Source organism: Oryctolagus cuniculus, chromosome 16 (assembly GCF_051225735.1).
Source record: "Oryctolagus cuniculus isolate XC-2025 breed Fujian yellow rabbit chromosome 16, ASM5122573v1, whole genome shotgun sequence".
In the NCBI taxonomy this organism is placed as follows: Eukaryota; Metazoa; Chordata; class Mammalia; order Lagomorpha; family Leporidae; genus Oryctolagus; species Oryctolagus cuniculus.
The window spans coordinates 4,320,274-4,344,696 of record NC_142882.1 but is presented as its reverse complement, the minus strand read 5'-3'; the positions used below and the strand labels follow the sequence as shown (position 1 = coordinate 4,344,696).

At 38.8% G+C, this 24,423-nt stretch overlaps 2 protein-coding genes across 2 annotated transcripts in view; both read right to left on the bottom strand.

Annotated features, from left to right (window-relative positions):
• Positions 1-8,009, bottom strand: part of LOC127482645 (vomeronasal type-2 receptor 116-like) — a 61,687-nt gene extending 53,678 nt beyond the window's left edge. The window contains exons 1-2 of the mRNA XM_089316308.1: positions 7,847-8,009; positions 2,509-2,699 (exon numbers count right to left, since the gene is read on the bottom strand). Of these exons, the coding sequence (XP_089172434.1) occupies positions 2,509-2,699; positions 7,847-8,009 (354 nt within the window). The remainder of the gene's footprint in view (positions 1-2,508; positions 2,700-7,846) is intronic.
• Positions 8,010-16,411: 8,402 nt separating this feature from the next.
• On the bottom strand, positions 16,412-24,161 carry LOC149121406 (vomeronasal type-2 receptor 116-like). Its single transcript, XM_089316307.1, has 5 exons — positions 23,883-24,161; positions 22,713-23,519; positions 21,798-22,025; positions 21,328-21,451; positions 16,412-17,346 (listed from the first exon to the last, which is right to left on the bottom strand). The coding sequence occupies exons 1-5, from the start codon at positions 24,081-24,083 to the stop codon at positions 16,412-16,414; spliced, it is 2,295 nt and encodes a 764-aa protein (XP_089172433.1). The 5' UTR covers positions 24,084-24,161.
• Positions 24,162-24,423: the final 262 nt, after the last annotated feature.

The window sequence follows — 24,423 nt, the reverse complement described above, 5'->3', positions numbered from 1 at the left end:
ATAATCCATGCCCCTTGGTTTGGACATTGTTTATCCCCCACAAGAGCTTGTGTTTTGGGACTTGGGTCCCCAGTGTGGTGCTGGGGCCTTAAAGAGGCTGTAGTCATGTCAATGGTGGCATCACTCACAGAAGAAACTGACACTCCTCTCGTGGACTGCATTGGTTCCTGCAAGAATGAGTTGCTACAGAGACCAAGACAGCCCCTTCCCCAGCTCAGTCTCTGGCTTCCTGTATGGTCTTATGATCCTTCTCACACACTCCCACCATGATGTCATCCACTAGGATGTGGTGCAGCCAAGGGGCCCTCACCAGAGGCAGAACCCACGGGGCCTCCCAGTCTTGCACTTTCAGCCTCCAAAACCATGAGCTAAATCACCCTCTTTCCTTTTCTGTCTAAACTACCCAGGTATTCTGTTATAGCAACAGAAAATGGACTAATGCAAGTGCCTTCTGAGAGGGATAGACATTCCTACTGTGAGTGCTCTCAGCTGCACTGAGACTCAAGGCCCAGGAGGCAGATCCAGGAATTCAATGGCAGGCACCCCACCCTCCAGGCTGGGGCCCCAGGGACTCCGCTAAACTACAGTGTGGCCACTTGGAAGGTGCTTTGAGGAGCCCCAAGAGGTCCCTCTGGGAAAAAAGGCCACATCCCCACCTACTCACCCTGACATTGAAGCATGCCTTGAGACTCCTTCCTCTGAGAAAACACTTCATTTCCCAAGAGGTTCCTATTAAAAGCCATGAAATCAGGAGGCACCACTCCAGCGGCCACTCCTGCCAGTTAGCAGTGGCATCCATTTCCCCAAGAACTGGCGAGCTTACAGGGATGGAGAGTGTGGGGAAAGCCATCTGGTAGGAGCATGGGGGACAGGGATTACCTCAGTGGATACTTGGAGTTTTGGCAGCTTTGAGAACCAGCATGAAAGTTGACCTGAGGCAAACAGGGCTGTTGCCCTACTTGCCAAACCTTGCTGCTCTCACTGTCTTTTTTAAAGGCTCTGCTGGTGAAGACTTACCTTTCTCCACCTGCTCTGGAGAGAGATGGAACATGGGGCCCACCCTGTGCAAAGGGGAGCTCACCAATTCATTAACACTGCTGCAATGTAAGAGAGAGCAGCTGTCAGGTTGGGTCACCAACAGCACTGATCCTTATCCACAGATGCTTTCCCAGTAGTCAATGGAACCTTGTTGCTGCTGAAATACAAGTAAGGGGGCACATTTATATTCTAGACACTGAAACAACTGCATGATTTCTGGTGTTTTGAGAAAACATCCCAAGCTACTTGGAATGACCACCTGAAGAAGCTCTTAAGGGGATCAGTCAGGACTACATGCCATGCAATGGAAACCAAGTTCTCTGCCAGGGAGAAAATGTCACTTTTGCCTCATTGTTCATTGACTGCATTTCTAACTCTTGTAGAAGTATCTTATGTACACTGTGGGCTACAGCAAACACAGCATTGTATATGTGATAAATCCCATCACTCATGGTCATGTCAAAATCATGTGAAAGCAATGATTCCAAGGAGGTATTCAGTGGACAATACAGCAAGGTTTTGCAGGATGCCCCAGAAACTAGGCATCCAAAAGCCAGTGACTAGAATCTAGAGAGGTAAATGTCTTCTGGGTATTTGGAAGGGTTAGCTGTCCAAAGAAAGTTTGTGAAACCAGAGATCTCACTCCAGTGCTGTCAAAAAATAAGAGACCCATGGATGAATGGAGCAGGAAGTTTCTCACTGGTGGTGAAATCCCATTCTGAGGTGGTGACCCAGACTTTCCGTGTCATTAAATGTTTCCATGTTTTAAAACTGATGACTATGAGGGATCAGTGTCACAGAAAAGAATCACCACATTTGCTGATGATTTTAGGATCTTGATATGAAACCTATTCTGGAGTGAAATACATGACTCCTCAGTGACTGGAATCAATTCCACAAAGTCCACAAAGATGCCATTCTTCCGCATCTCAACTTTTAAATCAAAATTAAACTGAATACCTTTTGGGCAGTCTGTTATGGCCAAAGACACCCAGATCCACCTGAAATGAAGCATCAAGGAGACCATGCCAAGGGCCAGAGAAGTGTCTTTGGGGGCCATCTGATAGAGGGAAGGAAACTGACCACTGTCACTCAGAAGAGGTTCAAAAGACCCAAGAGTCAGCTAAGGGAAAATGCGAGAAATCTCTGTAAGGTTATTGCTATATTGAACAAAATTATTCCTGAGGAAATTAAGCAAATGATGGGAGTGTCAGAAGATTTTAGAATATTTCATTTTTCTCATCTCCCACTGTATATAAACTTCCTTGTTCATGAGTCATTAGACTCACACGTTCAGGAAACCATTTCTCACTTTCACTCACCCACACTACTTAAGGACAAATCTCTGCACACCTTCTCTTTAGATCACACACTGTGGCAAATGTATAAGGTCACTGTAATGTAAATTTTTGTGTCTAATTAAGGCAGCTAAAGGTGATGTGCTTTTCTCCCTTTCCCTTGCACACTCACCTGTGGAACTTCGTATAGTTCCCGGAGTGTTCCCATGTGGATAGTAATGCTTGTTCCTGATATTACAGCTATATACTTTCTCTGTTTCTGACACGTGTTATTGGGAACGGGCTTTTCCAGTCCAGCAAGCCAGATGAGGAGAATCTCCATCACCACAACATCACTCTGCATGACATTATAGAGGTCGAATCCTAAGGTCACATTGGGTAAAAGATGGGGTTTTTTTGTGATCTCCTCAATAGTGAAAACCAAGGCCAGAACATAACTTTTTTTTGGGGACTGGAACCTGCATGAAAGGCACAAGGATCTTAAGGAAAAAGCCTCCAATCCAGATTATCCTCAATTTTACTGCAATAACTGTTACAAATGGATTGGTTGTGGCCAAAAATTCATATGATCTAATCCTTTTCTGTACATTAGCAGAGGACAGAGTGTGAAAACTGCTGTGTTCGCAGGACAGAATCCTCAAAAGAACAAAAGCTGATATGACCTTGATCCTGACCCCCCAGCCTATATAATTCTGAAAAACAAGATCTGCTTTTACACCACATGGTTGTCCATTCAGCCAAAGAACATGATCTCATTTATGATGCACACCTCATCAATTTAAATCATCTCTGGCATTTAAATCATCTTCTAAGTTTTTATATTTGCCCTCTCGAATGTTCGTGAACACCTAGGAAGAACATTCCAGTTGTCCAAGAAAGCATGACAAGGAAAGTCACATCATCTTTAGCATGCCTCCACACATGTTTCCTCAATTCACAAACTACAATGATTCTTCTTCTGATCACATCAGCAAATGCTTCTTGAAATAGGAGTCATATGATCATAAGGCTGCAGGTTGTAATTGGAAGAAAGAACAATTCAACTGAAGGCTATGTGATCAGAAAGAGGGATGATGTTACAGCACTGAGAATGGTAGAGTGAAAGCCTGCCATTTACTCAGAAAAATCTCTTCCTCATCAAACTTACCCATCAACCAGCATCACAAGCCAGCATAATGAAATCAGATGCAGAGTTACAAGGAGGGAAACAGTGAAAAGGGGGGGCTCTTTAGAGAAGCCTAAACAATCACTGGGTGGACTTGAAACCTTGTGCTGTGAGACCTGTGATGCTTTACAATTAAGACAGTCATCCATTTTTAGAACACTAAGCATATCTTAAAGTAAATCATTAACAGTGGTATCAGTGTATTCCAAACAGGCCTTCTTCACTCAATTTTCCCTACAGAATTGATCATAAATAGTCTTCCATGCAAAGAACATGATGCAATTCTACTTTCTGGGTTGTGGCATTTCACAAAAATGTAAATGAGGAGTCCTTTGTATTTATTTTTGATGTCCGGTGTGTTGAGTCTTGATGAATGGACTAGATCATGCACAGTTTGTTAAGGGTTATTGTGTGCTCCAGAGAAAGTGACAGTTTTTCAGGTCTTGGTTCATGCTGCAACATAATATGTATGTATATATGTATATATGTGTGTATGTATATTATATACATATTCTCTCTATATATTTATATATAGGTATTCTATAACCATGTAAATGGTTGCTTTATATTGTTTTATATATAGTTTCTATAAATATTTGTTATCCAAATATGTCATTAATACTTTCTCTGCAGAATGAGGAAATTTGAGAAAATTCTTGCTAAATGAATCAAATAATATTCAGTTTTGTGTTTCATATATCTCTGTTCCTCTCCTCATTCTTCTACACTTCTGTCAATTCCTCATCCTCTCATTTCTTTCTCCAATTCCTGTCCAGTACGAAAATGTCTAGAAGGCTCTTTAACACACTAGGTATTTGTGAGCTTCGCCATTTCAAACTGTTTTATGCTGCCTTTATTATCTCTAAGAACAGTTTATCAGGAATTACTGTTTATTTGAGTTTTGGTGAATCCAGCATTAGACGGTATAGTGTCTAAATCTATTGATATTCAATATGGCTTGTTTTTCCAAGTATCATCAACACAGGTATTTTCTTTTGGGTTTGCTAAGATTAGATTATGATCTCCAATTTGCATGGCATACATCTTGGAGGAATCTTGCTTCTATTCATAGAATCTACTCTTGATGCTGGAAATTCACTATCTCCTTATCTGTGCCATTTAGGGTACACTTAAACGATGTGCTGCATGAATAACCATGGGGAATACTACTACTAAAATAAATAAATATTTCATAAGTTGGATGCCTTGTGCACATATCACATTAGGCAAATTTTTAAAAATCAATGTGAGTAAAATCATAACACCAAGCCAATTTCCATTAGATATTTTCTGGAGAGATCTCTGGACAAATGCCTAAAATACTCAATCAGTTGCATCACCTTGGTGGCACCAAATATGCTTCTCAAATCCATTGGCGCTAATGATAGTGCAATAATCTATGTCCTAATATCTACCTTCTATCAAAGATCTATGCAGTGTCAACCTACTTCTGGGAGCATTATAGTAAAAACCACTTAGAAAATTAGCACCTTCATAAACAGGTGAGAAGAAAATTATGCTGTCCTACAAGATACTATAATTTGTAAGCATAAAATTTATAAATATATGTATATACATATGAAGCATTTATATTTAGCTACAAAAAGAAAGTATCCTAAAGAGGGGAAGAAGCAGAATAAACCCCCTTCTGAAATGTATTTTTACAGAATAAGATAGAATCAGGGACACATTGTGAATGTTGTAGATTTCATTGAAGTTCTTATGGTATATTCATCATTAAAATATAATTATTATTGTAGTTGTGCAAAGCTGTTGCCCTGAGATTACTTTAACCTAGTTAAAAACTTACTTTCTTGAATATCATTCTCCTTTAAAACTGTAGAAGAAATGAAATGTTGTCATAGCCCCAAATCAAGCACATAAAAGAAAAGTTTGAGAGCACATGTGGAAGAGCTCATGTAATTCAGGTTTTTTCATTTCAGTGTATGGGTTCTGTAAGAATCTGCTGCTGAGGCGCAATAGGCCCCTGAGCTGATGAACGGGGCCAGGGAAGGACAAGAAAATACCAACCAGACTCTGCTTCCTCCTATGATGAGATAACATTTCCTGAACCATTCAAGGTGCTAGGCAAGAAGAAATGTCTTCTTCATGTCCAGAGTTAATTGTCAGTTTTTACAAGAGACAGATGATGGACAAGAAGAGACAAAGAACACATTTCTTCATTCATTTGCACACCCCCAAAAATTAGCTCTTTTGTAAATTAATGGAAAATTATTTTAGCAAGAACTTACCATCTGTGTGTGAGAATATTCTGGAAATTATACATGGTTCTTGGAAAGAAGTATGTGCAAAGGGGGGAAAAGCAGCAATCTCAATACATCCATCCTTGTAAAAACTCCATTCCATCTGGAAAAATGTTGTTGCAATCATCATAACAAGAAACAAAGAGATACAGCTGCAGAAAGAGCAACAGAATAATCAAAGTGAAGATCCTCAAAATCTGTGAAAAACCCTAGGACAGGACAGCATTTCAACATGCAGTGTCATGCAGATGCATACATATAGTGTGTGTGTGTGTGTGTGTGTGAGAGAGAGAGAGAGAGAGAGAGAGAGAGAGAGAGAGATTGCCTGAATCAAGCTACTTTAATACTGCTCCATCTGATGTCTTTCCACCAGCTGTCCACTCATCCATGGGGGAATCTGGAACCCTTTCTGCCCTGAGGATCTGTAGCTCAGGTCTTCTGTCCTGGTGAAAAACACAAGAAACAAAGCATGTTTGTGAAGATCCTCTTCACCACAGGTGTCAGGATTTTCCCCAAGTCCATGGATGCAGACTCAAGGGAGAAACCCCTGTTAGTTACATTTGGTCCAAGGGCTTTGTCAAAAACCTTTCCATGAACTTTTTACAATTATGTACCTGGACTGCATCAGAGGACACGAACGGAGGCATCAGGTGTGGATCTCATTAAGGTTTCAGACCAGAAATCTCCAGTGTCACACACTTCAAAGACCCAGAGAGCAATGGGGCAACCTCCCGCACCCAGTGTTCTGGGCAGGCCCACATTACCTAGATGCAACACAGACCCCAAACCAATCCTGTTTAAGTTCCCATTCTGTATGTCAAATCACCACATCTTCAGTTGTAAAACATGAAACTCTTCCATGTTGCTGTTAACCGTGGTAATCTCGTGTTGATCTGTTTTTGCACCTTCAACCTTGGTTGATGCTCTCATGCGAACTAGGGACTCTTTGACTACTTACCACTTTTTACTACAAAGCAGACAATACCAGCCAGAAGTCACCTCTTTATTCCCACCACAACAAACACCAAAGGCAGAGTAATGCCTGCAGACTCTTGCATTGCTTGGATACAAGCAACTTTCAGGATGCTTTTGTAGGTCACCATCAGGGCAGCTACATACCTTTAAACTCTGTTAAAACCCACAGACTGCACAACACAAGAATGAACACAATGGATAGCATGTGCTGCAGGCAATAATGATGATCAACACTGACTAATAATTTGTGCTTGCATGCCAGTGTGATGTATTGCTAATAAAATAAATCTAAAAGGATGGGGTAAAGAGGGCATATAGGAAAATGCTATTATTCCACTCTGAAGTTTTCTGAACTCAAACTGCTATCAATGAGATGCCTAATATTTTCAGCAAAACACATTTTCCATTGCCTAGCCACTGCTCTGATGCCATAAGGGGGATTTTGAATAGAGGCTCGTGCAAATTGAAAATGAGTATAGCCACAATGCACACAAAATTCACTGACTTGCATAAAAATGAGAACATAATGACTTGATGAGTTAGATTTATTACCAGTACAGTGATGAAACTTTCACCTATTCATTTAAACAAGAAAAGTCAATCTAAATCAGAGAAAATATCTCTTATTTTGTCTCATGTGTAGAAACTAAAAGTAGAGTCATTCTGAATGCACACAGTTCACTGAACAAAGGTTGAGAACAGAGATGACGAAGTCCACGCAATGAGAAGGCTTAGAAATTGCATGGAAAATGTGTGTTATGAATATGTGTGTTTGTAATAAAATATGAAAATGTGTGTTTGCAATAAAACTGACTAATGAGAAGAGATTTCACATAGTGTTACATGCCTTACACCTTGGAATTGCAGAGCAAGGAAGAAGCAGGATTGGGAAGAGGCACCATATCACTGCCAGGGGCATGTGCTCATCCTCTGACCTCCACAAAGTCCTATGGGATATAAAGGCAGAGAGTGCATGTACAAGTGGTCCTACTGTTTCAATACACCTGCCTTGCTAATTCTGATGCCGGATAAGATTTGAAAGCTCTGAGGGCTCCTGTGCAAGGTGAAACTCTTGCTGAGGGCTGCTGTTGCCTGAGGAATCTCACCTGAGTCTTTGGTGCACAAACACCTATTTGGATGAAGTCTCAATCTAGGGGCAAGTGGTGGTCTACACGAGGGCCTCCGTAAACTCCCAGAGTTGCATGATAAAGATCTCTGGAGGTGGTACTGTGGTGCAACAGCATAAGTCTGCACTTCTGGCACCGGCATCCTACATGAGTACTGATTCATGTCCAGCTGCTCCTCTTCTGATTCAGCTCCCTGCTCTATCACCTGGGGAAACAGTGCAGGATGGCCAAGTTCTTGGGCCCTTCCACTCAAGTGGGATACAGAAAAAGCCCCTGGCTTCTGGCTTCGGATCAGCCCAGCTCCAGTCTTATTGGCCATTTAGGTAGTGAACCAGTGGATGCAAGATCTCTTTCTCTCTCCCTCTGCTTTGCAAATAAGTAAATAAATATAAGCTAATAAAACATTAATGAAGAGACCCAATGGTCTCTCTAGGTGGCATTTAGCACAGTCCTGTGGAAAAATTCCAATCCATCGTCAGCCATGGGTGTGCTCACAGGGTCTGAGGGTTACCTTGAGCCCCTGAAGGAATCCAGACTTGTGCAGAAGAGCAAGAACAGACTCCCTAACACCCACCATTGTTGGACTGCAAAGACAACCTGAATGTTGTTCTGCAGCACCAATGTTCATCTGATTTCAATGTAAGGGGATCCATAAGATCCCAGAAGAACCAAGAAAAAGCATATCTGTACACAACATTCTCTGAATAATATGATAATTATTGTTTCTGAGGAATATGGTTGTGCATGGTTTATCTATTTTTCTTTATATTTAATTTTGGATTTAATTTCCCATGTCTACATCTTGTATAATAAAAAGATAAATGATGCTTCCACATTGAAAATAAATGCCCATGCATTTATACCTAAACTATGAGCACTCCTATTTTAAACAAAAAAAGGAAACAAGCCAAGTCAGAATAGAATAGATTCTTCATATAATGAATACACATATGTGTGACTCAATTATTTCTAATAAATCCAAGTATCAATGAGACACTATTTGCACATACCAACTCAGGCCACCTGTTAAGATAACCAGTGTGAAGGGAATAATAGTGTTATAACTGTCTAGAATGCATCATTTTAATTCTTGAGGATTTCGGACATATGCCTGAAATACTGCATCACATGAATTGCTTGGTTAAACCAATTATATGGTCCATTATAGTGGATTCTCAGAATCCATTGGCTTAAACCATAATGCAGGGGCCAGTGCCATGGCTCACTTGGATAATCTTCTGCCTGTGGTGCCGGCACACCATATATGTGTGCCAGGTTCTATTCTTGGTTGCTCCTTTTCCAGTCCAGCTCTCTGCTGTGGCCTGGCAAGGCAGTGGAGGGTGGCCTAAGTGCTTGGGCCCCTGCACACACATGGGAGACCAGGGAAAAGCACCTGGCTCCTGGCTTCAGATCGGTTCAATGCCGACTGTAGCAGCCATTTGGGGAGTGAACCAATGGAAGGAAGACCTTTCTCTCTCTCTCTCTCTCTCTCTCTCTCTTACTGTCTGTAATTCTACCTGTCAAATAATAAAAAATCATAATGCAAAGAACGATGCCCTAATATCTATCTTCTATCAAAGATCTATGTACTGCCTTCTTACTAACTGGATTATTAAAGTAGAAGTCAGTTTGAAAGTCAGAAACCTTCAGAAATTGGTATGATAATAAAATTATGCTAGACCTCAAAGATATATTTAGGTCTAAATTAAATATAAAGGTAGTTACATGGAAGAAAAATATCATATTTTACTACGAATGCAAACCTAAGAGAGGAGGAGGCAGAATAACCACAAATTTCAAATATCTATATATTTTTGCAGTTGTCTAAACACAAAATTATTACTTATGAACTGAAACATTTTCTTTCTTGGCCTATCTTTTATTTTCAATGGGGATTTTTTAAAATGCATTCTTATGGTCCCCAAATCAAGTGCCAGGTAGAAAAGTTGATCAGCACATGTAGAAGAACTCAAGTAAACACAAGGATGTTCATTTCAGTGCCTGGGCTGGGAGACAGTGTTTTTTCAAACTGATCAAATTGGAGAATGGAGGACAGGAAGTATAACAAATACCCTCTCTTTTCTTCTATGAGGAGATGCAGTGTCACACCAACATTCTAAGATTAGTAAAAAGAAATGTCTTGATGAGGCCACAAGCATCTAGAGATTCACAAAAGAAGACAGTTCACTTAATCTAGAGTCATAGTATAGCAAGAAAAGCCACCAGAGCAAAAAACAAAAAAAAAGAAGAAAAATGCAAAGAATATCTCCACAATGCCAACAAGAAACAAGGAAAACATCATGATGCTCCCAAATGAACATGACACTCCAGTACATGATTATGATATGATGAAAGAGAAGATTGCAAAATATGGAATTGAAAAATTTATGATAAGAACATTTAGAAATTATCATAAGCAAATGCATGAACTACAGAAACCCAAGCAGGACATGACAGAAAATCTCTCTTATGAAAATGAAATATTAAGGAGGAATCAAAATGAAACGAGGAATTCAGTAGAACGTGAAATTGAAATACTGAAGAGAAATCAAAATGAAATGAAGAATTCAATAGAACAAACAAACACATTTGAGAGCCTTAAAATTAAAATCAGTGAGGCAGAATAGAGAATATCTGACTTAGAAGACAGAGCACAGGAAAGTATATAGTCAAACCAAAGGAAAGAAGAGGAAATAAGAAATCTCAAAAATATTGATACATGATACTATTAAAAACCCAACATTTGGGTCCAGGGAGTTCCTGAAGGTGTGGAGAGAGAAAGGATTAGAAGGCCTTTTTAATGTGATACTAGCAGAAAATCCCCCAGGTTTGCAGAAGGAAAGAGAAATCCAAGTACAGGAAGCACATAGACATCCCAATAAACAGACCAAAAGAGAGCTTCATCATAACACGTTGTTATCAAGTTCACCACAGTGAAACATAAAGAAAAGTTTCTAAAATGGGCAAGAGAGAAACATCAGATTACTCTTAGAAGATCTCGAATTAGACTAACAGCAGACTTCTCAGCAGACCCTACAGGCTAGGAGGGAATGCCATGATATAGCCCAAGTACTAAGAGAAAAAAAAGCCACTACACAGTATTATATCCTGCAAAGCTCTCATTTGTTAATGAAGGTGAAATAAAGACCTTTCATAGCAAAAAAATAAAATTGAAAGAATTTGTCACCATTCATCCAGCCCTGCAAAAGATGCCTAAAGATTTGTTACACACAGAAACATAGATACATGGCCAGTGATACAAAAAAGGTAAAGGAAGAAAATCGATCAGTAAAAGATCACAGGAAGCTCAAAGAATTTATTAGAAATATCTTTGGAAAAAATGAGTGGAAAGAACAGGTCTTCAAAGAAGGAGGTACCTTTCTCTGAAGGGAGGAGAGAACCTCCACTTTGACTATGACCTTGTCCAAACAAGATGAGAGTCGGAGAACTCAAGGGGCTTCCATGGCCTTGGAAACTCATGACTGGAGCATAGGGAGATTACTGATGCCATAGACAGGAGTGTCAATTGGTAAAGTCAACAACAGGAGTCACTGTGCACCTACTCCTCATGTAGGATCTCTGTCCTTAATGTGCTGTGCATTGAGATTTAATGCTATAATGAGTACTCAAATAATATATTTCACTTTGTGTTTCTATGGGGGTGCAAACTGTTGAAATCTTTACTTAGTGCATGCTAAGCTGATCCTCTGTAAAAAAAAAAAAAAGAAAAGAAAAGAAACTATCAACTCCCAACTTGACTCTCACTGGGATTAAACATGACAATAGGTCTGATCTGATTTCATCATCATTAAAAAAAATCATCTATTATTTTTCACTTTATGTTTCTGTGTGGGAGCAAACTGTTGAAAGCCTCACTTAATGTATACTAAGCTGATCTTCTGTATATTAAGATAATCGAAAATGAATCTTGATGTGAATGGAAGGGGAGAGGGAGTGGGAAAGGGGAGGGTTGTGGGTGGGAGGGACGGTATGGGGGGGAAGCCATTGTAACCCATGAGTCGTACTTTGGAAATTTATATTCATTAAATAAAAGATAAAAAAAAAAAAAAAAAAAAGAATACAAAAAAAAAAAATGAAAAAAAAAAAAAAAAAAGAAATATCTTTGGAAAAAATGACAGGGCAAAGTCACTACTTATCAATAGTCACATTGAATGTAAATGGCCTCAACTCTCCAATTAAAAGACATAGACTGGCTGGCTGGATTAAAAAACAAAACCCATGAATTTTCTGCTTGCAAAAAGCACATCTTTCCAACAAAGGAGCATACAGACTAAAAGTGAAAGGTTGGAAAAAGTGTTTCTATGCCAACAGAAACCAAAAAAAGAGCTGGCATAGCCATCTTAATATCACACAAAATAAACTTTAACAAAAAATCTGTTAAGAGAGACAAAGAGGGGCAGTATATAATGCTTAAGTGTTCAATTCAACACTAATTGGAAGATGTAACTATTATAAAAGTACATGTACCTAATCACAGGACACTAGGTTATTTAACAGATATGTTTAGGAACTTAAAAAGAAGACTTACACTCCAATACAGTAGTATAGGGGGATTTCAATACTCCATTCTCAGAAATAGACAGATCGATCAGATAGAAGATCAACAAGGAAACAGCAGATTTAATAAAAACTATAGACCAACTGAATCCAACATATATCTACATAACTTTTCATCCTATACTTAAAGAATACACATTCTTCTCAGCTGTACAAGGAACCTACTCTAGGATTGACCACATACTAGGCCATAAAGCAAGTCTCAGAAAATTAAAAAGAATCGAAATCAAACCATGTATCTTTTCAGACCACAAAGGAATGAAGCTGGAAATTAGCAACTCAGGAATCCCTAGATCACATGCAAACACATGGAGACTGAACAACATGCTCTGAAATGAACAGTGAGTCATAGAAGAAGCAAAACAGAAATCAACAACTTTATGGAAGTTAATGAGGATAACAACACAACATATAAAAATTACAGGATAAAGCAAAATGAGTGTTAAGAAGAAAGTTTATAGCAATAGGTGCCTACATCAAGAAATTGGAAAGGGACCAAATAATGAGAGCCAATGCATCTCAAGGATCTAGAAAAACTAGAGAAACCAGATGCAAAACTATTCGGAGAAGAGAAATAATTAAAATTAGAAAAGAAATCAACAGAATTGAATCAAAAAAATACAAAAGATCAGCAAAATGAATGGATGGATTTTTGAATAAAAACTCAATTGCCACACAATTGGACCAACTAACTAAAAAAAGAAGAGAAAGGACCCAAATCAATAAAATCAGAGATGAAAAAGGAAATGTAACAACAGACACCACAGAAATAAAGAGTCATCAGAAATTATTAGAAAGAGTTGTATACCAGTAAACAGGGAAATCTATCAGAAATGGATAGATTCCTGGACACATACCACCTGCATAAATTGAACCATGAAGACATAGAAAATCTAAACAGACCCATAACTGAGACAGAAATTGAATAAGCAATAAAGTCCCTCCTAACAAAGAAAAGCCCAGGGCCAGATGGATTCACTGCTAAATTCTACCAGACATTTAAAGAACTAACACCAATTCTTCTCAAACTATTCAGAACAATCAAAAAAGAGGAATCCTCCCAAATCCTTCCTATGAAGCCAGCATCACCTTAATTCCTAAACTTGAAAAAGATGCAGCAGAGAAAGAGAATTACAGACCAATATCTCTGATGAACATAGACATAAAAATCCTCAATAAAATCTGGCCAATAGAATGCAACAACACATCAGAAAGATCATCCACCCAGACCAAGTAGGATTTATCTCTGGTATGCAGGGATGATGGTTCAATGTTTGCAGATAAATCAATGTGATACACCACAGTAGCAAACTGCAAAAACAACATATGATTATCTCAACAGATGCAGAGAAAGCATTCGATAAAATACAACACCCTTTCATGAAGAAAACTGTAAGCAAATTGGGTATAGAAGGAACATTCCTCAGTACAATCAAATCAATTTATGAAAACTCACGGCCAGCATCCTATTGAATGGGGAAAAGTTGGAAGCATTTCCACTGAGATCTGGTACCCGATAGGGATGCCCACTTTCACCACTGCATTTCAATATAGTTCTGGAAGTTTTAGCCAGAATAATTAGGCAAGAAAAAGAAAATTTTTAACTTTTATTTAATGAATATAAATTTCCAGAGTACAGCTTATGGATTACAATGGCTTCCCCCCCATAACTTCCCTCCCACCCGCAACTCTCCCCTTTGCCTCTCCCCCCCTTCCATTCACATCAAGATTCATTTTCAATTCTCTTTATATACAGAAGATCAGTTTAGCATATATGAAGTAAAGATTTCAACAGTTTGCACCCACATAGAAACACAAAGTGAAAAAGACTGTTTGAGTACTAGTTACAGCATTAAATCACAATCTACAGCACATTAAGGACAGAGATCCTGCATGAGGAGTAAGTGCACAGTGACTCTTGTTGTTGACTTAACAAATTGACATTCTTTTTTGTGGCATCAGTAATCACCCTAGGCTCTTGTCATGAGTCACCAAGGCTATTGAAGCCTTTTGAGTTCACCAACTCTGATCATATTTAGAGAAGGTCATAGTCAAAGTGGACGTTCTCTCCTCCCTTCAGAGAAAGGTACCTTCAAGAAAAAGAAATTAAAGGGATACAAATTGGGAAGAAAGAAGTCAAACTATCCCTCTTTGCAGACGATACGATTCTTTACTTAGAGGATCCAAAGAACTCTACTAAGAGACTATTGGAACTCATAGAAGAGTTTGGCAAAGTAGCAGGATATAAAATCAATGCCCAAAAATCAACAGCCTTTGTATACACAGGCAATGATATGGCTGAGAAAGAACTGTTAATATCAATCCCATTCACAATAGCCACAAAAACAATCAAACACCTTGGAATAAACTTAACCAAGGATGTTAAAGAACTCTATGATGAGAATTCCAAAATCTTAAAGAAAAAAATAGAAGATGATACCAAAAAATGGAGAAATCTTTCATGCTCATGGATCGGAAAAATCAGTATCATCAACATGTCCATTCTCCCAACAGCAATTTACAGATTCAATGCCATACCAATCGAAATACCAAAGACATTCTTCACAGATCTGTAAAAAATGATGCTGAAATTCATATGGAGACACAGGATATCTCAAATAGCTAAAGCAATCTTGTACAACAAAACACAGCCATAGGCTTCACAATACCAGATTTCAAGACATACTACAGGGCTGTTATATTCAAAACAGCATGGTACTGGTACAGAAACAGATGGGTAGACCAATGGAACAGAATAGAAACACCAGAAATCAATCTAAACATCATCAGCCAACCTGTATTTGATCAAGGATCTAAAACCAATGCCTGGAGCAAGGATAGTCTATTCAACAAATGGTGCTGGGAAAACTGGATTTCCACGTGCAGAAGCATGAAGCAAGACCCCTATCTTACACCTTACACGAAGATCCACTCAACATGTATTAAAGATCTAAATCTATGACCCAACACCATCAAATAATTGGAGAACATTGGAGAAACCCTGTAAGATATAGGCACAGGCAAAGAATTCTTGGAAAAGAGCCCAGAATCACAGGCATTCAAAGCGAAAATTAACAATTGGGATTACATCAAATAGAAACTTCTTATGTCTGGCACTGGCAAAAGAAAATCAAAGCAAAATTTATAATAAACAAAATGAACAGATGGAAAAGTTTGCAGAATCACTTCTACATATAATGAAATCTTGGTGTGTATCACATCATTTGAAATTCATATGAAATGATATATAATTAAGGAGTTTCTGGACAATGAATTATACATATTATAATGACAACATGTCTAATGATTGCACTGAAATATTCCAACTATATTACTAAGCTGATTTTAGTATAGACTCCAATGAATGATTAAAAGTAGCAACCAAATGTGTAATTCATTTTATCAAAATAGGAAGATAACAAGGTCAATGAGTTGACAATGAAAATACAGGATTGAAAAGAAATGAGATGGGTTTGTGCTTATGAACATAAAACCCAGGCTAAGAAATTAGTACACAGTATTATTTTGAAGGAGGAGGATTAGGACCACCATGAGGGTGTAGTGGATATAACCACCACCTGTAAACCTAACATCCCATGTTGGTGCGAGTTCATGGCCTGTCTGCTCCACTTGCAACTCAGCTCCTTGTTAAGATCTAGAAAAGTCTCTGGAAGATGGCCTAAGCCTTTCCATCCCTGGTACTCACATGGACACCTGAATTAACCTCCTTGCTTTGGCATGAACCAGCACTGGCCCACTACAGATATCTTCACATTCCATCACAAGATGGAAGGTTTATCCCACTCTCTCTTCATTTTCTGTGGATTGGTCCTTCAGAACAAAAATGTTTTAAGAAAAGTATAAATTGTTCATAAGGAGGTCACATGCTGCAAGTTATTTTATAACATCACAATGCAAAATCAGTTTTATAAATTTTAGTTTCTAACCATTGAAAAATGAGAGAGCCTAAGAGCTATTCCTGAGAACATCTGTTTCCTTGGAAATTATTCTATCCCTGAATCCTTTCAAAGCATTCTTCTCAGGTCTGAAGAGAATAATGTAGCACTTGGGAACAAAGATGCAGCCCAGGAGCCCTGCACTGGAGGCCAAGATGGAGAAGACCTCCACAGCCACCATGACCTTCCCCTTGGTGCTGTGGTAGACAGGCAGGAAGGTCACCCAGACACTGCAAAACACCAGCATGCTGAATGTCAGGAACTTGGCTTCATTGAAGGTGTCAGGCAGATTCCTGGCTAGGAAAGCCACAGTAAAGCTGGCCAGGGCCAAGGAACCCAGGTAGCCAAGGACACAGTAGAAAGCAGTGACCAAACCCTTGTTGCACACCAGGATGATGTGGCCATGCTCTGAGTGTGCATCTGTGTCAATAAAGGGAGGAGAAGTCCCAAGCCAGAAGCCACAGAGAGCCAGTTGGATCAGGCAGCAGATGGGAATAATGGAGTTAGGTAACCCTGATATCAGCCAGTGTCTCATTCTTCTCCCTGGGCCAGTGACCCTGAAGGCCAGAAGCACAGTGATAGTTTTGGCCAGGACAGTGGAAATAGCCACAGTGAATACCACTCCAAATGTGGTCTGCTGGAGGACACAGGTGGTTTTGTTGGGACGACCAATGAACACTAAGGAGCAGAGGAAGCAGAAGATGAGGGTGATGAGCAGGATGTAGCTGAGACAACGATTGTTGGCCTTGACTATGGGAGTGTCTCGGTGCTTCACAAAGACCCCAAGGACAACAACGGTGAGGACAGAGAAGCACAGAGCTGTGCAGACCAGGGTCATCCCCAGGGCATCTTCAAACGACAGAAAGGTCACTCTTTTGTGGAAGCACTGGTTTCGCTCTGTGTTGGCATACTGAAGATCTGGACACTTCACACACTGGTCCATATCTAGTGAGAAACATACAATAACATCATCCCAATTTCCTGATTCACAAGGACCCGACTTAGCCAGTTTAAGCAAGTAGTCCTTATTTGGTGTTGAAATAGCATATAAGATGACATCTACAAATTATTGGCCATTATTCATGCCATCTTCCTCATGTTAGCCAGAGTTCTTACTCCATCTCCCTAAGTACCTTACATACTCATGAGTACATGCTCTTTTTGTCCTAACAAAGTACTAAGGGCTACTCTCTGAACCTACTCATGGTACTTTAAAAACCTACCTTTTTGACCTGTTTCATTTTAACACCACAAATTCATTCTTCACAGTTTCTTCAGATTGGGAAGTGATGATCAAGATGCCAGGAGTTTCTATGTGTGGTAAAGACTACTCTGACCTTTATACATTGCACATGCTTGCTGCATCCTCACTTTGAACAAGAGCAAGCAGCAGTCCTTGTTTTCTTAATGAATACATTCTTTCATAATTCAACTTTTTTTAACTAATGCTTTTTTCATAGATAGAACTTCGGGAATATAGGGGTTCCTTCCCCTAAAACCACCTTCCCATCCCAACTCTCATCCCACCTCCCTCCCCCTCTCCCATCTCCTTCTTTATTATGGTTCATTTTTAGTTTGATTTTAAATATAGAAGACCAACTCCATATTAAGCATAGATTTGAACAGTTTGCATCCATGAAGACAAACTACATATAGAATAGAGTTTGGGGAAAAATTGCAGTCAATTCTCAAAGCACAACTCATTATGGATGGAGTTCCTACATGGGGAATAAATGCACGGTAACTCTGTTATTCCTTTAACAATTAACACTCTTATGTATGACATCAGTGATCAGCCGAGGCTCTTGACATGGGCTGCCATCAGTATTTAGACATTGCCATAAGCAGTTGGATGTTCTCTCCTCCCTTCTGAGAAGAGTATATTCTTCTTTGATGACCATTTCTTTCCATTGAGGTCTCACGGAGATCCTCCATGGAGGCTATTTTTTGCCAGAGTCTTGGCTTTTTATGCCTGCAGTAAGCCCTTGTTTTAATGGTGTTATTCCCTCTGGATTCTCATGGCCCTCTTAATGACCAAAGGATCCCAGTTTTATTTCTAAGGAGTGTTTATTTATTTATTTATTTATAATTTAATGAAAGGCAGAGTTTTGGAAGGAGGAGGAAAAGTAGGAGAGAGGGAGAGTGAGAGGGAGAGAGAGAAGGACAGGAGGACAGGGAAAAAGAGAAGGGGAAAGAGAAAGAGGGAAAAAGAGAAAGGAAGAAATCTTCCACCAGTGATTCACACCCCAAATGATGGTAATAGCTGGAACTAGGCTGTCTTAAGGCAATAAATGGGAGCTTCTTCTGGGTCTCCTACATGGTGTGGACTCAGAAACTTGGGCTGTCTTCTGCTGCTTTCCTAAGCATCAGCAGAGAGCTGCATTGGAAGTGAAGCAGCTGAGACTGGAACTGCAGCCCAACTGGGATGCTGGCATTCCAGCCAGAGGCTTCAACTCCTAGTCACAGTACTGGCCCAGGTTCCCACTCTTAATTTCATGCACTGGGATATTTACTGTGTGAATTTTGGGTGCACAGAAAGTACCCTGTTATCTCACTAAACCACATCTCTCTAAGGTAGGATCTGGATAGCCATTCTATGGGCAAGCACTGATTGAGAGATCACCATTAGAAAGCAGATGGTCAAGTTCTAGAGAAACGCAGAAGAGTTGTACACTTGATACCTTCTGGATAAGATGCCACCCTTGAGCAAATTTCCATCAAGGAACACACTGGGATGCTGCCTGTAATCAAAGTCAGTCTGGAGATCACCTTGAACCCTACTGGCATAGTTCCACTTTGCTACCTTTTTATCCTTGAACATGAATTTTCTTTTTTTTTTAATTTTTTTAAACTTTTATTTAATGCATATAAATTTCCAAAGTACGACTCATGGGTTACAATGGCTTCCCCCCCATACCGTCCCTCCCACCCACAACCCTCCCCTTTCCCACTCCCTCTCCCCTTCCATTCACATCAAGATTCATCTTCGATTATCTTAATATACAGAAGATCAGCTTAGTATACATTAAGTATGGATTTCAACAGTTTGCTCCCACACAGAAACATAAAGTGAAAAATAATAGATGATTTTTTTAAATGATGATGAAATCAGAGCAGACCTATTGTCATGTTTAATCCCAGTGAGAGTCAAGTTGGGAATTGATAATTTCTTTTTTTTTTTTTTTTTTACAGAGGATCAGTTTCTTTCTCTGTCAGTATCCCCTTCTATACATTGCTCCATCGATGTCAGATATTGCAACTTGAAGATGTCTTCCAAAATTTAGGTGGTCTTATCTTTGGATAGTTCCTACTTTTGAGATATTACATGTGCTCATTTTCAGAGCTTTGTTTTCCAGAATTGGTAAGCAAAAATAACTGGTTTTTTGTAATTAATCTAGTATTCCAGCACTACTTAACTCAGTTACTGATTTTTGATTGTATTACACCATCCCAAGATTAGTTGAAAATGATTCCACTTTTATATCTTCCTTTATAATAAGTTGCATGGCTTTCATTTCTATTATATGCACAAAGCAGACCATCCTGGTAATTTCCTGCATAAGTTGCACTCTTTCTTCAACTTTGTATCCAATCTTCAGCCATAACTTCCATGATTTTAGCATTCTAAAGCACACTTTAGGATTGAAAACTGATCCTTCTTTTTGGCATTTTTGAGTTGTCTTGTTCTTCTTGTATAATTCTCAGATCACTTAGATTTGTTAAATGTTTTTCTTCAGTCATGCTATTCTTCTTATTATTATTGTATGCAAGCCATTGGGCATGATGTAAACTATTTAAAAATACTGTTGGATTTATGTTGTTTAAAATTTCAAATCTGTGTATTTATTCCAACAACAGTGTCTTACAATTTCATTTTACTGAAATATCTGGCAGTATTTGACCAAACAAGTTAAGATGTTTCTGTAGAAGAAACAGAATTTTTCCATTTTTCCTATTCTGTACAGGAGTTGAGAAAGAGTTCCTTTCCTATGTGAAAGTGTTTATCACAATAAAAGTATTAAGCATTATTTTAATAATCTTCAAGATACTTGAATTTTTTAAAAATTTCTCAATGTATTTCATCATTTTTATATCTGGAAATTTCTGAATTTCTTCTCTATTCAAACTATCACCATTAAATGATTAAAAAGTTCTAGTATTACTATTTTTATATCTGTGCAGAGATCTCTTCAGCTCTCTTTGTGTAACACACACAGACATTGTAATCTTGTTTTTAGTACTGTTCCAACTTTCTGAGGTTCATAAATTTTGCTTGTTTTATGAGCACCACCTATAAGCTCTTCCAATTTTTATTTACCTCAGTTTCCTTATAATGTCCACATCCTATCTTCAAGGGTTTGTGTTGAATTTGATGTCATTAACCTACCTTGCTATGCATTCTTTTTACCATGCATGTCAGCATGTATTATTTTGAAATAAATTTTACTCATGAGTGTATGTGTGTATGCATAGGAATGTTCCTGAAGATATATATTTTCATAAGCAATGATTTTTCTCAAAGGCTAAGCTTAGCTCATTTATGATATCTGATGAGTGTTATCCTTAGCATGATATACTATATAATTTCTAATACAGCTTTTCGTCTTACACACAGTTGGATGAGAGTTGTGCTTTCTCACTGCAAGCATGCTATATTTGAATTTGGTGAAAGCATTTTATCTAAACACACACAAGGAATGCAGACATGAATTTACCTAAATGATTTTGCAAATACTACATGTGGTAAAGTATAGTGTGCAAAATTTTATCCTTTTAGGGATTATTACTGAATATAAGGTTTAACTTCCACCAGAAGATGAAAAGAATCTTCTCAGCAGTCATAATCCACATCCTTTTCTTTTCATGGAGAAGAGGAAATTCTAAGAAACAGGTGTTAATTTCTCCATGAAGCTGGCACTGACTTACTTGTCTGATTGGAAATCTCATTCTCAGGACAAGGTGTGCAATCAAAACAACAGGTAGGCTTCCCCTCCAGAGGGGCTTTCCTGAATCCAGGGCTGCAACTCTCACTGCATACTGAACGTGGAGTCTGAGAAAAATCAAATGAATATTGGTCATATTGGGAATGTTACTTCTGTTCCAAGTAGAGGGTTTTCAAGTCCTGCATAACCTATTCACTGAAACTGTAAACACCTATTTCTGACACAATCATGACATGCAAGTTTATTTCCTAAATAAAAAGATTCAAAACATGTGGAGGAACAAGTGTGTGTACTGTCCATCCTCAGACACTAAAAACATAACAAAGTATTTAGATTGGGAGGGGTGTGGTTTAATGTCTCTAAGTAAGTTATAATAAGCCAAGTTGCACAAATCCCCATATTAATTGGAGGGTAACAATGTATAGTGTGAATCTTATGATCAGACCAACTTACCTCTGTAATTCCTGTGGCCCACTCTATCAAATTCTCAGAGAGAGACAACTGTTGGCTCTGTGGAACATACGGGGAAAACTGTCCTACTTTAACCTTATGTCCAACACCATATGGAAAATTCAGAAAGTTGAGAATGTCATATTCAGCTTCCAAATTCCTCATGTGATTCAAATTCACTAGGTCACCCGCAGGATTGGTAAGTTGGAGGTTCTTGAGAAATGGGTGCAACTGAAAAAATGCATCATATTCTCATGAAGACTGCCCAAGCAATAACACATCAAACCCAGGTTAGAGAAAGCCTTTTGTCTGTAATCACAAATAAACAAAGGGAACTTTTTATAGCCACTCAATGAATTAAAACTAAAAACCTGATGAGGACTACATCAAAATAAGTGTGATTTCACTCACGCTCATCCAAAAACAAGGGCAATCAAAAATATCTAACTGTAAAATTATGACAGTTTCAAAATGTGGTCCACGTTACCAACACTCACTTATTTTCCCAGTGTCCCTAGGACAACCATCTGTAATGCAGTTACCAGAATAAAATAGTATGCAATTTAATGAGATGTCTTATGTACATTGTGGATGAGCATACTCAGCAACATTTGACACTAAAAAGTAATAATTTTTTTACTGCTTAGATTGAAAATGGAATGACACAGTCTAGGTATTCACAAGTCATAATTAAATTGTCAGGATGGGAGAGTAATTTTTAAGACACAGCAGTGATGCTTATCCAAGTTACCTTCCCACTTGAAAATGGAACCCTGTTTCTAATCACAAATTACAAAAAAAGGCTCATTTATATCTTGTGATTGAAGGAAGGATCCCAAGTTATTGGTTTGAAAACCCGCAGAAGCTTTTAAGGGGATCATTCCAATAATACAAGTCATGCAAAGGAAACCAAATTACCTGCCAAGGAGAAAATGCCACCTTTGCCCCATTGCTCACTGGCTGCATTTCTAACTCTTGTAGAAGCATCTCATGTACACTGTGGGCCACAGCATACACAGCATTGTATATGTTGTAACTCCCATCACTCATGCTCATATCAAAATGATGAAAAGGCAAGGATTCCAAGGAGGCATTCAGTGGACAGTTTCTCAAGGTTTTGCAGGATGGCCCAGTAACTGAGCAATCAAAATATAGTGACCAGAATGTAGAGAGGTAAAAGTCTTCTGGGTATTTGGAAGGGTTAACTGTCTGAAGAAAGTTTTTGAAACCAGAGATCTCACTATGGTGGTGTGAAAAAATGAGAGTCCCATGGAATGAGTGGAGCAGAATATGACGCTCATCACTGGCAAAATCCCATTGTGAGGTGGTGACCCAGACTTTCCATGTCATTACATGTTTCCATGTTGGAAAGCTGACACCTATGAGTGAATCAGTGTCACAGAAAAGAATCACCACATTTGCTGATGATTTTAGGATCTGGATATGAAACCTATTCTGGAGTGAAATACGTGACTCCTCAGTGACTGGGATGAATTCCACAAAGTCTACACAGATGCCATTCTTCTGCATCTCGACTTTCAAATTGGACATAAACTGAATACCTTTTGGGAGGTCTGAGATGGCCAAACCCACCCAGGTCCAGCTGAAATGAAGCATCAAGGAGACCATGCCAACAGCCAGAGAAGTGTCTTTGGGGGCCATCTGATAGATGGAAGGAAACTGAGCACTGTCACTCAGAAGAGGTTCAAAAGATCCAAGAGTCAGCTAAGGGAAAAGGCAAGAAATCTGTGTAAGGTTATTGCTATAGTGAATAATCTTATTCCTGAAGAAATTAAACAAATGATGGATGGATCAGAAGATTTTAGAATATTTCATTTTTCTCATCTCCCATTACATATAAACTTCCTTGTTCATGAGTCATTAGACTCACAGGTTGAGGAAAACATTTCTCATTATCACTCACCCACATCACTTTAGAACAAATGTGGCTACTTCACCAAATCTCTGCACACCTTCTACTTAGAATATGCACTGTGTGAAATATATAAGGTCTCTGTCACTTAAACTTTTGGGTCTAAGTAAGGCACCTAAGGTGATGTGCTTTTTCCCTCTCCCTTACACACTCACCTGTGGAATTTTGTAGAGTTCCAGGAGTGTCCCCATTTGGACAGCAATGCTTGTTCCTGATATTATGGCTACAGACTTGCTCTGTTTCCTACACGTGTAATTGGGAACATGCTTTTCCATTCCCGCAAGCCAGATGAAGGGATTCTCCATCACCATCATGTCACTGTGCATGACATTATAGAGATCAAATCCCAATGTCATGTTGGGTAAAAGCTGAGTGTTCTTGTTGATCTCCTCAATAGCAAAAACCAAGGCCAGAACATATTGGTAGTTTTTGGATTGAAACCTGCATGAAAGGCACAAGGATCTTTAAGGGAAAAGCCTGCAATCCAGATTATCATCAATTCTTCTGTAATTACTCTGACAGATGGATTGGTCATGGTCAAAAATTCAAGTGTTCTAATCTTTATATGTGCATTTGCTTAGGACAGAGTGTCAAGAGCATCGTATTTGCAGGACAGTTGTCCTCACCAGAACCAAAGCTGCTAGTATCTTTATCCGGTCACCCAGCCTAAAAGATTCTATAAAATAAGATCTGCTT